This window comes from Sus scrofa, chromosome 10 (assembly GCF_000003025.6).
Source record: "Sus scrofa isolate TJ Tabasco breed Duroc chromosome 10, Sscrofa11.1, whole genome shotgun sequence".
In the NCBI taxonomy this organism is placed as follows: domain Eukaryota; kingdom Metazoa; phylum Chordata; class Mammalia; order Artiodactyla; family Suidae; genus Sus; species Sus scrofa.
Window position 1 is genome coordinate 14788372 of NC_010452.4, and position 18036 is coordinate 14806407.

The window sequence follows — 18036 nt, forward strand, 5'->3', positions numbered from 1 at the left end:
CATGACAGGAACTCCAAGACAGATTTTAAGGAGAGGAGACAGGCCTCAGCTGGAAAAACGTATTTAGGAGTAATCAGCAAATATCTAGAGGAACACCAGGAAGGAAACAGAAAAGAGCAAAGAAAAGCCATGGGACATAGGGAGATTAGGAGGGATGTGGAGAATGAGAAGGAGTGGCCAAAAAGATAGGAAGAAATGAGGCCAGTGCTCTGGAAGCAAAGAGGAGAAAGTGTTTTAATGGGAAGCAGCCATGACAAATGAGATGAGACTTGGCCAATAAGTAATACTGGGACCACTGAGAAATGATTGTTAAGTTTAGAGACAAGGAGGTCAGTGGTGACATCAATAAAAGCAGTTTTCATGATGTGATGGGAGCACAAACCTGACTACCACAGTGCCAAGAAATTAGAGTATGAGAAAAATGGACAAAGCATACACAACAGTTTGAAGTAATTTTGCTATAACATAGAGCTGAATAATGGTTGGTAGCAGGTAAAGAAAGTTGGATTAAGACAGATTTTTATGTTTTGCTTTAAGATGGAAGGAAAAAAATAGCATGCTTGTGAGCTGATGGAAATGGTCTGTTACTCAAATGACACAGAAAAGGAAGATTTTAGGAGTTACCAGTTAGCAATGCACACAGGGACCAACACTAGGGTAGGGAGCTCACACAGAGAAGAGTATGCGGGTCCAGAGGTAAACAGGTGGTGAATGTGGTGATGGGAACTTGTGGAAGCGGTCTGCTGCTCACTCCAACCCCTCCGTGAAAGAGGAAGCAAGATCATCAGGTGAGGGTAAGGATTTCAGAGGTTTCAGGGGAAAGTATAAAGTATGAAATGGTTACCTAGAAGAGTGGAAGAGTGAATGCACTACGATAATACAGTGTACCTGCCAGGCAGCAATAAGGGGCACTTGAGGTTGGGCATCATGAACTTGAAGTGAGACCAGTAGGAATAGTCAGATATTTTTCTCTGGACACTTTGTATTGCACAGGTGCAGGCAAAAATCTGAACTTTAATAATGAATGTCAACTTAACAAAACCAGTGATACAGAATGAGAGTCAAGGAACTGAGGGGTACCCAGGCAGTGATTACAATCATTCTCAGTGAAATTTAAGGAAAGATAAGAAGGAAAGAGAAGATATGAGTCGAATAAGGATCAGTGAAAAGAAGGTTAAGATTAATGGGCTGAAAGTTCTGATGCTTTACACCTAAAAATATTTATTCAATAGCAAGAGATCCTTCTAATTCCAGCCTCATTGCTAACAGACTCTAAGCTCTCTATTTGCCCTATTCTTTTTCCTCCAAAGTGAGTTCAGAGTCTTACATGTTCTATTCATTTCGTCATGTCTAACTTTTTCCAATAGTAGCTTCATCCCTTAAACATTTATACTTTTCTTTTTTTTAAGGGCCACACCCACGGCATATGGAGATTCCCAGGCTAGGGGTCCAATCGGAGCTATAGTCGCCAGCCTATACCACAGCCAAAGCAACGTCAGTCTGAGCTGCATCTGCAACCTACACTACAGCTCACCACAATGCCAGATCCTTAACCCACTGAGCAAGGCCAGGGATTGAACATGCATCCTCATGGATGCTGCTCAGATTCATTTCCACTGAGCCATGACAGGAACTACTTAAAACATTTTTTAAAACCTCAATTCATTTTTATTTTACTTCAAATTGTCTAAATCATGTTAACTTTCCAAACTTACCAGCTACTAGTATATGTAAAACCAACAAATGGCAGATGGTGGCCAGAAAATGCAGTATGTGTTGGTGGGGGCATTGTTTCCTAAAAGAGGAAAAAACACCTGGTAAGAAATGAGAACTATGAACGGTCAATAGGAAATAAGTGACTGATTAAAGTAGAAACACTGCTAAGTTTGGTACAGATGTTTAGTAACATAAAACTTGGACCATAAACACTGCTATTGTGGAATTCTAATAAAATGAAAGATTTAAAGTCTGACAGACATTGAGAGTACAATCATTATTTATGTATTCTATATCTGCAAATCTGTCTAATCACTACAATTTATTTGTAACACTCAAATCAATATTCGCAAGTACTTCTGTAGTCATCTGCAGTTACTTGCAAAGCAAAGAAAGATGTGAGTTGCTCTATACACAAGTTCCCAGCCAAAGCTGAAAAGGAGACATTCGGGCTTCTTGGTCCAGCTCTCATACTGTAAACAAGTGTTTTTTTCAAGGTCTACATGTGCCACATTTTGCTCTTCTTGGTTGGTGTTTTTTAAAGGTGATTTTGCTGTTTAAGACACCCTCCAAGAGCAGTGCTCAAGTGCCATCTATTGTTCCCAAGCAAGAAGGCTGTGACTTGCCTTACCAAAAAATGTGTGTTAGATAAGCTTCATTCCAGCACGAGTTACAGTGCTGGTGGCCATGAGTTTGACATTAATGAATTGACAATAAGGTGTCTTTAAAGAGAAACACACATAAAACAATGTATTGCTTGGCTGATGTATTGTACTGATTGGCTTAGGAAAAATGTTGTGACCAGAGGCTCACAGGAAGCTAACCCTGTATTTCCCCCAGAAGCGATGGTTCAGGATTCACTAATACAGTCAGTATTCACGGCAAGTTTACTGAACATAACCACAGCAAATAGAATCAACTCTACTGTGTATTTCATCTGGAATGACACAATTCCTGGTAACAGTAAACATAATTCTTGTAATAAAACTGATGAGGAAAAGCCATTTAATTGTTTCTTATCAGGTTCAGGAAGGAAAGTATAAGAGAAGTTCTTATCTGTCTTAAACATGGTACTCACTGAACATTGAAAAGTGATATAAAATTAATATAAAAGCTTTTAGTGCAGACTTAAACCCATAAGAAATAACTGAATATGAAAGTTTAAAATAAGAAGGTTAAAAAGACAAAAAAAAAAAAAAAACTGTTATTTTCCTAAATTTTAATTTAATATAACCTAATTGTTTAGAGCAGAGGTTGGCAAACTATGCTGGCCTGTTTATTTCAATTCCTGGGCTAAAACCACTGGTCAGCCTCCTGCCTCAAACAGGGCTATAACCTCAGTCTAATAAGGCCACAGATTTTTTTCTCCCCATTCCTTTCCTACCAAGTTTGCTACTGCTAATGGCACCACCACTGAGCATGGGTATTTAGCTCTAGGATCAAGTCAACTCCCTCTGGCAGCAAGGCTGCTGGTTTTTATAAGCAGCTCCACGCGAGCAGTTCTACTGTCCCAATTAAGCTGAGGGAAGGGTTGGGAGGGCTGATTTTATCCAAAGTTCACAGTTTTCAATGAATAAATGCTTCTCAATTTATTTACCTTGAGTTGATTAGTCAAGCCCTGAAATAGTTTTTTTTTGACAATTTTGGCGAGTTTCACGGCATAATATTTAAGAAGATTTGCCAGCATCTCACTCTGCCATCATGAAGTCCACTTTTTAAAGTCTCTAATTCATCTTCTTCTTAGGCAAACCTAATGTCATAACTAATCTAAGAAGCAAATCTTTTATTTTTTTTAAGCTCCTAGTCATGAATGACCATGTTCATCTCTGTTAACTCCCTTAATTTCCTGATGTAGACGGAATAAATACTAGAAACCATGATAACTGACTAATAATTGAAAAGGCTGTCTATAAAATTACTTCATAACTGTATTTACCAAAAAAAAAAAAAAAAAAAAAAAAAGCGGAGGGACAGAATTTCTTTACAAAGTCATACTCACAGAATTTTTTAAACAATCATCATCCACATCAAAATTCGATGTATCTGTTGGGCTACTAACTTCTGGAATATAAGGTGCTTCACAGTTTCGAATATTATCCCAATCGATTCCACTGAAAAATGGGTGTTTCTTAAAGTCCTCTATTCCATTTTGACCAAGCCGATGTTCTCTGCTACAAATGAGCCTTCGAATAAGATCCTTAGCATTTTCAGACACATCAGTCACTTGAGCTGGAAACTGAAACCTTTCCTAACAAGGAATAATAGAAACGAAATATAAATCACTATTAAACATCCTAAGTAGGTTGATGTTACTATTTACTTTCTTTAAAAGACATTTTCTTTTAAAAATATCTAGCAAATATATACTGGTTCAAAGTACAGATACTAAAGGAAATACAGGAACAAATTTAAAAAGCTCATTTTCCTACAAGAACTCTTCATTTCATATGTCATTTAATCATACATGCAAGACAGAAAGAATGTTAAAATACATTAAATGCTGTCAGAATGAAAAGAATTCAGTGTAGTAGAATTTGACTCAATATATCAATAGTGTATATGACTGATAATGTTCATATAAGTCACATACTAATGATTAATAATATTGAACATTTTTTTCCTTTTTTGTTTTTGGCCACTCTTGTGGCATATGGAAGTTCCTGGGCCAGAGACTGAATCTGAGCTGGAGCTATGAACTACACCACAGCTGTGGCAATGCTGGATCCTTAACCTCTTGTACAACCACGGGAACTCCATTCTGAACATTTTAAAAGAATATAACACATACTTTACATTATTGGAAGCACTTTATTCATTTAGCTCATTTAATCCTCAGAGCAACTGTATAAAGTTGGTACTCCTATTTCTCTAATTTTATAGATGAGCAAATGAAGAAACAGTTTAAGCAATTCACTTAATGTCACAAACTAATATGTGGTGGAACTGGCATTTTAACTGCAGCTGCTGACTCCAGTATCTGTGTTCTTAACAGCTACATTATAGTACAATGATTTCTATCTGAAATGCTTTACATGCTATTTACAATTTTATAGCTGTTTCTTGTCTTTCAACTCTAAAACTATTTAGTAGATTACCTTTGCATCCAGGTAGAAAAGCATCAACTCTATAAAACTGATTTATATATATGTAAAATAACTAATCATAATTACATAACCAGAAGAAATTAAAAAGGGATCTTACTCCCTTTTTGGGTTAGTCCTATCAATAGCTAGGTTTTTCCATTTGTTCACAATCTTCTGAGACTGATAATAAGAATCCAACAATCTATTTCACTTAGTGCTAAATGGATTAAAGTGTTACTAAGTCTTTCCTGTTGTACACCTGGACTCTTTCCAATATTTGGTGATCATAAATAAGAACGGGATAGGTATCCTGGTACATGTCTCTGTTCTACGAATACTTCCTTAGGGTAGGCTGCTAGAACTGATGTTGTTCAATCCAAGGTTTATACCATTTTTAAGGCTCTGGATACATACTTAGAAACCTGACAGAAAGATTACATCAATTTACATCTCTATCAACAATGTCTAACAATGTCCATCTCACTGGATTATTTACAGTAAAGAGTACTATTTTTTCTTTTCACCTTTGCCAGTTTGATCTGCATTTCATATGTTACTCTTAAGATTGAGAATTTTTAAATACATTCTAGTCATTATCAAACTTTACTGTAGTAATGATATAAATGGTCTGCTTATGATTTTTGTTATTCTACTGGAGAAACCATTCAATTTCCTACTTAGGAGTATCTCTAATAAAATACAGGAGAAGATGAGAACTAATAATTTTCCATATAATTTATGGATTTCGATTACTTATGTTTGTCATATCCTCTACTGGTATGAAATTAGCATACCAGTAGGGGATATGCTATCACATTTTAAATTTAAGTATCACATTTTAAATTTACTATATGTATTATTTTACCATATTAGTTCAAAAATTAGTAAAATATACTAACTTTGTGATTCATGATTTTTCCATATGTTTCCACCAGAGACTCTGCATAAAATGGTGTTTCTCCATAAAGCATTTCATACATACAGACCCCCAAAGACCACCAGTCACACTCAGGTCCGTATCTGCCTTTTCCATCTTCCATGGCTTGAAGGATTTCAGGAGAGATATAATCTGGAGTTCCAACGGCCACTGAGGACTGAACCTGAAGAAGTTCACATTTTTAGTAATCTACTACAATGTATTAGGAAAAAAATAATTTTAAGTTAGAAATGTTTATATTTACTTTGAAATGCAATAAGCATTATTTCATAACAAGTACAACTTTGTCATTATCTGAATTTAGCCTCCTTATCCATGTAAGCTAAAATTTCTAAAATTCCCATACCAATCATCTCCAGATTTTATAACACTACAGAATACTATTGCCGCTGTTACTTAATTGATTACATTTAGGGTAACAATATGATTTGAAGAACACTGCTACTAACCACAAACTGAATATCTACCTTAGAACCTTCTAATTATTAATATTAAAGGTCCAACATTCACATATAAAAAAAGATGTGAGTTTTTTTTACAATTAATCAGAGGGGAAAAGAAAAAACAGAAAAAAAACCTGGCCAAAACTATGTGCAACCTGGAGATTATTTTGAAATATCTTAATGAAAACCTAAGGAAATACATATTAACAATGTCCCACAAACTACTTATTTATTTAAACAATTATACAAGGGTAAAAATATAGCCTTCAAAAAATAAAGTCCCAGTAGAGGATTTCCTGTCGTGACTCAGTGACCAGGAACCATGGGTTGCAGGTTCGATCCCTGGCCTTGTTCAGTGGGTTAAGTAAGGATCCGGTGTTGCCATGTGGTGTAGGTCGCAGACGCGGCTCGGATCCCTCTTGCTGTGGCTCTGGCGTAGGCTGGCAGCTACAGCTCTGATCCAACCCCTAGCCTGAGAACCTCCATGTGCCGCAGGAGCGGCTCAAGAAAAGGCAAAAAAACAAAAATAAATAAATAAATTAATTAATTAATTAAATAAAATAAAGTCCCGGTAGAGAAAAACAGTTGGGCATACAATTACGGTAAGTTAGATGTCAATTAGAAAACACCAGCTAAAAAAGATCCTCGGCATATATCCTGTAAGGCACTCCAAAGTAAAAGAAAATCGGCTCTTTATATTTTTAAGAGAACACAGCAAGAAATTTACATTCTCAAGATAAATAATGCCTAATACTCTCAATTTTCTAGACTAAATTATCATTCCTAATAATCATTATAGATCAGACTTTCTCTTAAGCAATACTGAGAATCGGTAATCTGAAAACTCTTCCGCTACAAGCTTTATAAAATAGTAGATAAAATATAACAACCGTTTTTAGGTGTGTACATGTATAACCCTTAGTTGTACAGAAAAATTATCACAACCTTGTAAATCAACTATACTTCAATAAAACTTTAAAAATGAAATAAAGAGAACTGAAAAATTTTTATAAACACATAAATGAGCATTTAAATAAAGAAATATTCTTAGGGGCCAGTAATCAAGAAACAATTGAGAATTAGGGTGGCAAGTATTAGAGCAAGAGTGTGATTGGGGAATTATTGGTTTGCATTTTCTAGGTACCCGGATTTTAACATATACATAAGGACATGAAGAAAGACCCTGCACTTTCATGAGGTTTGAAATGAGAGGCTGCCCCATATAACCTTTACCCTAAAAGGTATATTCTAAGTGAAAAAGTGAATTATAAAAATCTGCTACTCAGCACATTTTTTGTCTACACTGTGGCTGATCCATGAAAAAAAGTTTCCTCCTTTAGAAATTCATAACTTTAGATTACATAGTTCTACCCTTTGGATTTCTAATTCCCAGGGTTTCTGTGATCCAGAAGTTCTCAAGAAAAACAAAAACAGCGGCACCAGGTTAGGTGTCTGTAGAAAGCCTGGCATAATGAAGTCAAAACTACCCTGGAGGACATGTGCTCAAACTTGGCCATATATAATTCTCACACATCAAAGCCCACTGAAGATGAACTTTGATGTGTGAGAAATGAGGAAACATTCCATTTTAAGCAAAAGTCAGAAATCCAAACAATACACTTAGACCTGTCATAATTATCAGTTCCAATTCATGAAATAAATATTTTTAAAAGTATTAAACATATTGAAAAAATCAAAGATATAAGAAAAAGATGAAAAAATTGAAGAGAAGTCCTAGAAATGGAAAAAAACTAGTCATTGAAAAAATATATGAAAAAATAAATACAATCAGATCCACTTCTATACACATCATAGTTAAACTACAGGGCACCAAAGGTAAAATATCTTAAAAACATAAAAGAATAAAGAGATGATCTACCAAGGAATGACAATTAGACTGACGGCTGAATTATTAATACTAACAAGACAGTTGGAAGAAAATGGAATTCTATCTTCAAAGTGATGAGACAAAATAATTGTCAATACTGTGTTCCCTACCTACCTAAATTATAATACCAATATGAGGGTTAAATAAAGACGTTTTCATAAAAAGACTGAGTGAACTATCACGTATAGACCCTTTCAGTTTAACATTACTAAAGGATATATTTCAGAATCAAGAAATAAACCCAGATGGAAGAATGTGACACTAGAGGCAACTGTGAACAAAGATATTAGTAAAGTTTAACATACATCTAAATTGCCATTAATTGGATAAAATAATGACAAAGAGAAGGAGAAAGAAACAGTAAGGAGTAAAAAAAGGAGGAGGAGCAAGAGAAAAAGGAGATGGAGGAAGAGGAACAACTACTGAAAGATTGAAAACTAAGAACTAAAATAACCAGAAAACAATATGGTACTAAGGGAGCAATTGGGATTAAAATGTTCTAAGTTTCTTGATTTTCTAATTTTTATTTTTTGCTTATTTTTTATTATTTTTAATTGTGATAAAATACCCATAATATAAATTTTATTTATAAATTCATAGTTAAGTGGCATTAAGTACATTTACATTGTGGTGTATCCATCACCACCATCCATCTCTAAAACACTTTTCATCTTGCAAAAGGGAAAATCTATTAAACATGACCCCCTCTTCCTAGGCCCTGGCCATTACCACCATACTTTCTATAAATTTGACTACTCTAGGTACCTTATATAAATGAAATTATATAATATTTGTTCTTTTGTGTCTGGTTCATAACACTGAGCATGTATTCCAGGTCTATCCATGTTGTAGTGTGTGCAAGAACTTTCTTCCTTTAAAGTTGAATAATATTCCATTTTATGTATCTACCACATTCTCATTATCCATTCACTTGTTGATGGACACCTGAGCTGCTTACATCCCTTGGCTAAGGTTAATAATGGTGCTATGAACATGGGTTAACAAATATCTCTTTGAGACCTGGCTTTAAATTCTGTGGAGTACACACCCAGAAGTGGAACTGCTGAATCATATGGTAATTCTATTTTTAGTTTTTTGAAGAACTGCCATACTTTTTTCCATGGTGGCTGTAACATTTTCCAACAGTACACATGGATTCCAATTTTCTCATATCTTTGCCAAAATAGTAGCCATCCATTTAATATTTCATTATGGTTTTGACTTGCATTTCCCCAATGATGAGTCATGCTGAGCATTTTGCCATATGCTTGTTGGCCATTTGTACATCCTCTTAGGAGAAATGTCTTTTCAAGTCCTTTGCTCATTTTGAATTGGATTGTTAATTTGTTACTGAATTGTAGGAGTTCTTTATATATTCTGCAACTATCTTCTCCCATTCCATAGCCTGTGTTTTCACTAAGATAACTGCGCCCTTTGACGAACAGAAATTTGTAATGATGGTGTAAATCCAATTTGCCTATTTTTTCTTTTGCTGCCTATTGTTTTGTGTCATATCCAAGAAATCATTGCCATATCCAATGACATAAAACCTTCTCCTTCCCCCACTGTTTTCTTCCAGGAGTTTTATAGTTTTACCTCTTACATTTAGGTTTTTTGATTCATTCTAAGTTAATTTTTGTATATGGTATAAGATAAGCTTTTTCTTTCATTAGGAATATGGTGGAGCGAGTTCTCATTGTGGTACAGCTGAAATGAATCAGAACAGTATCCATGAGGATGTGGGTTTGATTCCTGGCCGTGCTCAGTGGTTGAGGATCTGGCATTAACATGAGCTGAGGTATAGGTTACAGATGCAGCTAGATCCTGCATTGCCGTGGCTGTGGCAAAGGCTGGCAGATGTAGCTCCAATTTTGACCCCTAGCCTGGGAACTTCCATATGCCATGGGTGCAGCACTAAGAAGCCAAAAAAAAAAAAAAAAAGGAATATAGTGGGGAAATTGACTCTAGACTTGAGATAAACAATAAATGTTAAAAATTTAGAGATAAACATTAAAACATTTTAAATAAAATATATAACTTCCAAGGAAGTAAAGAAAAAAAGATATAAAACTAAATTTGACCAGCCAATAGAAGGCAGGGAAGGGGGGTAGGGGGTGGAGCATGTATGCAAATAAAAAAGCGAGACCTATAGTAAGTAGCACAAGATACTAGAAATAAACAAACACTTTGATAATAATGAAATTCACCTATCAAAAGACAGTGCTGTCACTACTGGATGACAAAACAAAAATGAACAGATATTTTTTTTTAAATCAGCAAAAATCTGTTTAATGCACCTAAACGTAAAGACACAGAAAAGCTAAAAATAAAGGGATGGAAAAGATACACCAGGCATATGTTAAACAAAAGAAAGCTCTATATCTGTCAAATTGGATTCTAAGGGCAAGATGATTATGATTTTTAAAAATTTACTAACATAATTATAAAAGAAAATACCCTGGAAGAACAGTCCTGAATAATATGTACCTAACAGTATGACACAAAAGAGTTGTGAGAACATTCATAATAACAAGGGAAAATTAATAAATTCAACATCATAATAAGGATTTTAAATAATAAAAAAATAGACCACAAAGAAATAAAACTGATAAGACTTAAAAATTTGAACAACAAAGTTAACAACTTTAATCTTATGGCTGTATATAGAAAGCTGCACCAAAGCTTAGAAAAAATGTATTATTTTCACATAAACATGTAACAGTTATAAAAATTGGCCTGTTACAAAATCAAAAAGCAATTGTGACAAGAGCTAAAAAACTGAAAAGAAACAGATCCACTCTCCAGTAAAAAAAAAAAAAAAAAAAGAAAAGAAAAACTTTCTATAAATAACCAAATAAGTAAACAAAATACTATTAATACTAAAGGCACACATCTAAATAATTAATGGACTGGAGAAGAGTTCTAACTAAAGTTGGGAAGTACTTATTAAAATGCTCCATGTCAAAACTTACAAAGGAAAAGTAAAACACAAATAACGTTAGGAATGAAAAAAGGAAAAAACTACACAAGTAACAGATTCTAAAATTAAAAAGACTGCAATTGGAACGTTATACCAATAAAGTTGGAAACTCAAAGAAAATACACAATTTTCATAGAAAAAAATATAACTTACCAAAACTGACTCAGGAAGAAATAGAAAACCAAAGAGACCTATAACCATTAAAAAATTTGAATCAATAGTATAAAATCTACCTGGAATAAAAACAAAATAAAATGAAAAAAACAAAACCTCTCCAAAGCAAAGGAGATTCAATTACATAAGAAACAGATAATCCCAGTTTGTTTTGTTTTGTTTTGTCTTTTTAGGGCTGCACCCGCGGCGTACATGGGTTCCCAGGCTAGGGGTCTAATCAGAGCTGTAGACACCAGCCTACGCCACAGCCACAGCAATGCGGGATCCGAGACACACCTGCGACCTACACCACAGCTCATGGCAATGCCAGATCCTTAACCCCACTGAGAGAGTCCAGGGATCGGGAAACCGCAACCTTATGGTTCCTAGTCGGATTTGTTTCCACTGTGCTACAACGGGAACTCCCAGATAATCCCAGTATTAAGACTGTTCTACACCAGGAGTTCCCATCGTGGCTGAATGGTTAACGAACCCAACGAGTATCCATGAGGTTGTGGATTTGATCCCTGGCCTCACTCAGTGGGTTACGGATCCGGCGTTGCCATGAGCTGTGGTGTAGGTTGCAGACGTGGCTCGGATCTGGCGTTGCTGTGGCTGTGGTGTAGGTCAGCGGCTGTAGCTCCAATTAGACCCCTAGCCTGGGAACCTCCATATGCTGCAAGTATGGCCCTAAAATGACCAAAAAAAAAAAAAAAAAAAGACTGTTCTAGACCCAAAATGGGTAAGGGCAGAGGACATGCCTCCCCTGTTCATTTTATAAGGCTAAAGTAATCTAAATATAAAATAAGACAGACAACGATTTGAAAAGGAAAATTACACTACAATCTTAGACATGATCAATGTCAGGTATGAATCTCAGGCAACAATTCAATATAAAAAGTTAGCATGATCAATCTAACAATTTGTTCAAATGTATCAATACAACGTGATGATAAAGTTATGTTTATATCCAAAGAATGGATGATTTAACAGTGGACAATCTATGTCGTTTATCATAATAACAGATTAAAGGAAAAATACCCTAATATCATCTCAATGAATGCAGAAAAATCATCTGTTTACACAATATCAACAACTGTAGGTAGAGCTTCCGTGCCTACCCGCTTGCATCTCTCACAAGTGTCCTATCTTAATAAATCTATTTTTTGCCTAAAAAAAAAAAAAAAAAAAAAACAGAAAACAAAAAAACAACTGTAACAACAAAATCTTGGTAATCAGAAAAAGAAATTTCCTTAATCTGATGAATATATACCAAAAGCTTACAGCAAACATCACACTTAATTTGAAACTACAGGGAAAATATCAATAAAGTCAGGAACAAGACAGAGAAGCTTGCTATTACTACACCTACTTAACATTGTGTTGAAGATAACTGACCACATGAGGAAAAGAACAGCAAAATAACAATGCAAAGTTAGAAGGGACAAAACCCAAAACTGGTCATTGTTTGGAGAAAATAAGATTTTTTTCTATAGGAAAATATACCTATACACATAGAATCTACAAATTATTTTGAACTAATAAGAATGTTTTATTTTATTTTTATTTTTTGTCTTTTTAGGGCTGCACCTGTGGCATATGGAGGTTCCCAGGCTATGGGTGAAATCAGAGCTGTAGCTGTCAGCCTACACCATAGCCACAGCAATGAAGGATCCAAGTCAAGTCTGCAACCTACACCACAGCTCACAACACCGGATCCTTAACCCACTGATCAAGGCCAGGGATTGAACTTGTGTCCTCATGAGTGGTAGTCAGATTCATTACTGCTAGCCACAACAGGAACGCCTTTATTTTTTATTTTTTCATTTTTATTTAAAAAAAATTTAGTGTGCTTGTTAGTTTCAAAATGAATATACAAAAATCAATTTAAGTCTAAAAGAGGAAGGACAAACTATTAAAATGCAAATTTTTAAAAGTTATCCATTTGCAATAGCCAAAAACAAAACAAAACAAAACAAAACCATCCATAGGTGCCTAGGAACAAATCTAACAAATAAAGGTAATGTATTTATACTGAACATTATTATAAAACTTCATTAACAGATATAAGAGAAAACCTAAAACAATGAAGAGAGAAACCAAATTAACAGACGGGAAGATTACAGACATAAAATTTCCCCCAATTAATCTCTAAATTCAGTGCAGGTCTACAAGCTTGTATATGTGAAGGAGTATTTCTACATCTATCTATCTATCTATCTATCTATCTATCTATCTATCTATCTATCTATCTATATATTTAAACCAACAATATAATCCTAATAATAATATGGAAAAACAAATGGCCAAGAATAGTCCAAACAATTTTAGAGAAAGAAAAAAAATTACAGCAGGACCCCCCTACCCTCACAGAAACTGACCTCTTATGAAAGTATAGCAATTAAGAGTATCGTTTTAATTGAGATAAGAGAACCAAAAAGCAACCTGAAACTAAATTTGGAAAGTAATAAAATTTAGGAAAGGTTAAATTGAAGCAACTGCCCGGGTAATAATGATCCACACAAAATCCTAAAGTCACATCACTTCGAGCGCCAGGAATAAACAGAACATCCTAAAACTTTCCACATAAGGGGGAAGGGTATAATAGAAAGATTGAGAATTATAAGGGCATAAGATGTCTCAATAGTAAAATAGAGGACAACAGTAAATTAGAAGCCTTTCCTCTAATTCTAAGAATAAAATTTCAAATCTATAATGCTGTGTTCGGTCTAGACAAAGTATCAATCAAGTATGAGAGTAGAAATGAAGGCCTTTTCTAGGCATGTAAGGTTATGAAACATTTACTTCTAATAGACCCCTTCTCAGGTAGCTAAGACCAAATGAGAAAGAAGACAGGGATCCAGGGACAGAGGATCCAATACTAGAGAGTGACACAGGAATCCATGACGATGACCTAAGTAATTCTAGGATGACCGTCCTGCAGTGAGCCTAGCTAGAGGACTGTCTAGATGAGAAGAGCGTATGCAAGCCTACAGGCAAAAGAGACAATGAGTTATTCACTGTGTTTGGGATAGAAAGGAATTGCTCAATTTCTTAATGGAGTTTGTGAATAAATCAGCAAGAATTACACAGAAAATTAAACAAAGCCAAGGGGTCACTTACTCCAGGGAAAACAAAGAGTTGTTCAAGAGAAGAAATGTAATTAAAGTAAACTGCATTGTACAGCTATGAATGATATTTGTATAATCATAATACAAACTGAACAGGATTTAATGAAAGATCATGTGACAATTACAACGCTGGGAAGATAGAGAGGGGGTGTAAGGGTTGGTTGAGATGGGTGTAGGAGAACTGAATCCTTATTTTCCATGGTAGGAAAGAGGAAATATCTAAAACTAATCAAGTGAGAGTAGCATGAATACGGTAATAAAAAATACGTAAGTAAAAGAAACAACAGAAGAAAGAGCTAAGAAAGGGCTGTCTGCCTGTATAAAGGAGACTTGGAGGTGGGAGGAACCAGGACAAAGGAATGCTGTGTTTTGTGGTAAGTCTTCCTAAAATCGGGGAAACTCACACAGAAACAAACAGTACTCAGTGCATTCTGGAAAACACAGGGATTTGGAGGGTCGGACATCAGGCTCCAGGGGAGCAGCCTCAACTTTGAGTCTAAAGGGCTTATAACACACAGGGCTAGGGAAATATGAGCTCTTCCCCTGGAATTCTTTTTCAGTGTAGCTCTCTCCTCTCCAGAATTGTGGGCCACAACTTCCTGATGCCACAGCCTCTCTGACTTGAATCTACGTTTTCTCAACACAGCAGGACCACCATGCTATTGGCACTGACCACTTCCCACTCTGTACTTTACACACATGCAGCATAACTCCACACATCAGTCTTACGCTCGTGTGACTAAATTGTCATAACTTTTACCTCTACCTAGGTCATAAGCTCCATATTACAACGTTATTTTTATTCTCAATAGCCAGATGCTTTTGAGGTAAATTTAAAAAGAAAGAATAGAGTCTTTTTTATCTTATAAATCTTTTTTTTTTTTTCTATTTTGCTATTTCTTGGGCCGCTCATGGAGGCATATGGAGGTTCCCAGGCTAGGGGTCCAATTGGAGCTGTAGCCACTGGCCTACGCCAGAGCCACAGCAACGCAGGATCCGAGCCGCGTCTGCAACCTACACCACAGCTCACAGCAACGCTGGATCGTTAACCCACTGAGCAAGGGCAGGGATCGAACCCATAACCTCATGGTTCCTAGTCGGATTCGTTAACCACTGCGCCACGACAGGAACTCCTTTATCTTATAAATCTTATTTAACATATCTGATATTCTTTCTCACAAAGATCTAAGTATCCAAATGGTATCATTTCCTTTAATATGAAGAACATTCTTTAGCATCTAACCCTCTTTCATTTATCTGAAAATGTCTTTAATTCACCTTCATTTTTGAGGAGTATTTGTGTTTGATATAGAATTCCTGGTTTACAGATTTTTTTTTAAGTCCTTTAAAGAATTCCATGATTTCTGATTAGAGGTCAGTAGTTATTTTTACCATTTTTCCATAGCATGCAATGTGTTTTTTCTTCATCTGGCTGTTTTGTTTGTTTGTTTTGTTTTTTTTGCTGTGCCTGCAGCCTGTGGAAGTTTCCAGGCCAGGGATCAAACCTGCACCATGGCAGTGACCTGAGCTGCTGCAGTGACAACACTGGATCTTTAATCTGCTCAATCACAAAGGAACTCCTTATTAAAAAAATTTTTTTTTTTAAATTTTTAGCAGTTTAATTATGATGTGGCCAGGTGTGGTTCCTTTTATAACCTTGAGAAACACTAGGATTCTCAAGAGTTTTTTCCCATCACATTTGGTAAGGTTGAGCTATGAATTCTACAAATGTTTTCTGTCACTATATCAGTTTTATCTAGGATTCTAATTATATGAATCCCCGAGCCTAAACTAATTTTGCTTCAGTCTTTACCTCTCTGTTCTTCACATTGTTCGATCTTTATTAATCTGTCCTCAAAATTCAGTGGCTCTTTCTTTTCTCACTTCTAATCCAGTTAACCTCCTCCTGTGAATTTTTTATTTCAGTTAGTATAATTTTCAAGTTCTGTAAGATCCACTGGGTTAATTTTTCTGCTGAGATTTCCTTATCTGTATAATCCTTAAGACTATTATCTTCAATTCCTTAAACATATTTATGATAGTTTTATTAAGTCTCTTTCTGGCAACTCCAACATCTGTGCTATGCAGGTTTCTACTGACTGCTTTTATTTTTTAATTCTGTATTACAATTTCTTACCTTACCCTCTATTTTTGTTTGGAAGTGATTTTTGTTTGAATGCTGTTCACTGTCAATAAGACATTCAGACAAAAAAAATTAACTAAAAAAATATAAACTGATTAAAAAAAAATACTAACTGATCTCCTTGAACATAGGCTGGTTTACAGTTATGCCTTTTAAGAGCGATTTATAGAAAACTTGGGATTCATCTCAAGCTCCTCCGTTTGGAGGACTACTTTCAAACTCTGTTCATCTCATCAGGGTTTGGATTTAAGCTGTTAGATAGGTTTAGAGTATGCCTTACATGCTACTTATCTAGCTCTTCAGGGTCAATATCCTAATGTCTGCCAGCACTGTCTCCCCTCCAGCACTGCTTGATTTCAGGTAATGTGTTTAATTTTCAAAAGAATAGCATCTACTAACTGGTAACTCTCATATGCTCTTATACAGTTGGCCTTCCATATCTGCTGGTTTCACATTTGCAGATTCCACCAACTGTGGATGAATAATCTTTTTAAAAAATTTTTCCAGAAAGTTCCAGAAAGCAAAACTTGAATTTATTACACCCTGGCAACTACTTACACAGCATTTATGTTCTATTTGCAACTACTTATATATCATTTACATTGTATTAGAAATTATCAGTAATTAATGATTTAAAGTATACAGGAGGATGCATATATGCAAATACCCCATCATTTTATATAAGGGACTTGAGCATCTGTAGATTTTACTATCCATAGTTGGGGTCAGGGGAAGGAGATCCTAGAACCAATCCCCCACAGATACCAAGATACAAATGTACTACATAACATATACAGCCCAAGCATCATGAGAAAGCCCCATATGGCTATTTAGGCCCTCTCTCTGCACAACTGCCTCCTTTCTAATGCCAAGCCATGTAGATTCCAGCTGTCTCAGATAACCCAACTGTCAACTCTTCCTCCTCAGCTCTGTAAGACTGTTAAACTCTGCTTTACCTCTAGCTTTCTGCATCAAGAGTCAGCAAACTACGCCAATCCTGGAAAGCGGTGAGACATATCTCATGAATTCATTTCTCGGGGTAACAGTCTTGTGTTGTCTATTGTCCACTGCCTAAAAACAGCTGTCTCAAATAATGCATCCAGTTTTATAGTTATTTATAGTGAAAGGACGATTTGGTATCAATTACTCCCTCCATCTGGCGAGAGGCAGAAGTCACATAATCTTCCTTAAAAAGGTTATCACTTTAGGGAGTTCCCATTGTGGCTCATCAGCAACAAACCCTATTACTATCCATGAGGAGGCAGGTTCAATCCCTGGCCTTGCTCAGTGGGTTAAGGATCCGGCATTGCCATGAGTTGCAATGTAAGTCACAGATGTGGCTTGGATCTGGAATTGCTGTGGTTGTGGCATAGGCCAGGAGCTAGAGCTCCAATTTGACCCCTAGGATGGCAATTTCCATATGCTGCAGGTGCAGACCTAAAAAGACCAAAAAAAAAAAAAAAAAGTTATCTCCTTAGGACAAATTTAAATATTCAGAAGTCAAATTACTGGTCCAGAATAATGTGACATTTTGTGGCCTTTGGAATACATTATATTAAATT

At 35.6% G+C, this 18036-nt stretch overlaps 1 protein-coding gene across 21 annotated transcripts in view; it reads right to left on the reverse strand.

Annotated features, from left to right (window-relative positions):
* CDC42BPA (CDC42 binding protein kinase alpha) overlaps positions 1-18036 on the reverse strand; it is a 291711-nt gene that overhangs the window by 139094 nt on the left and 134581 nt on the right. For all 21 annotated transcript variants that reach the window (XR_002336229.1, XM_021064438.1, XM_021064431.1 and 18 more), the window contains exons 7-9: positions 5699-5899; positions 3716-3964; positions 1716-1795 (exon numbers count right to left, since the gene is read on the reverse strand). Coding sequence is in view for 20 of the 21 variants with exons in the window: in XM_021064438.1 (XP_020920097.1) it covers positions 1716-1795; positions 3716-3964; positions 5699-5899 (530 nt within the window). In the remaining variant the exon portion in view is untranslated. The remainder of the gene's footprint in view (positions 1-1715; positions 1796-3715; positions 3965-5698; positions 5900-18036) is intronic.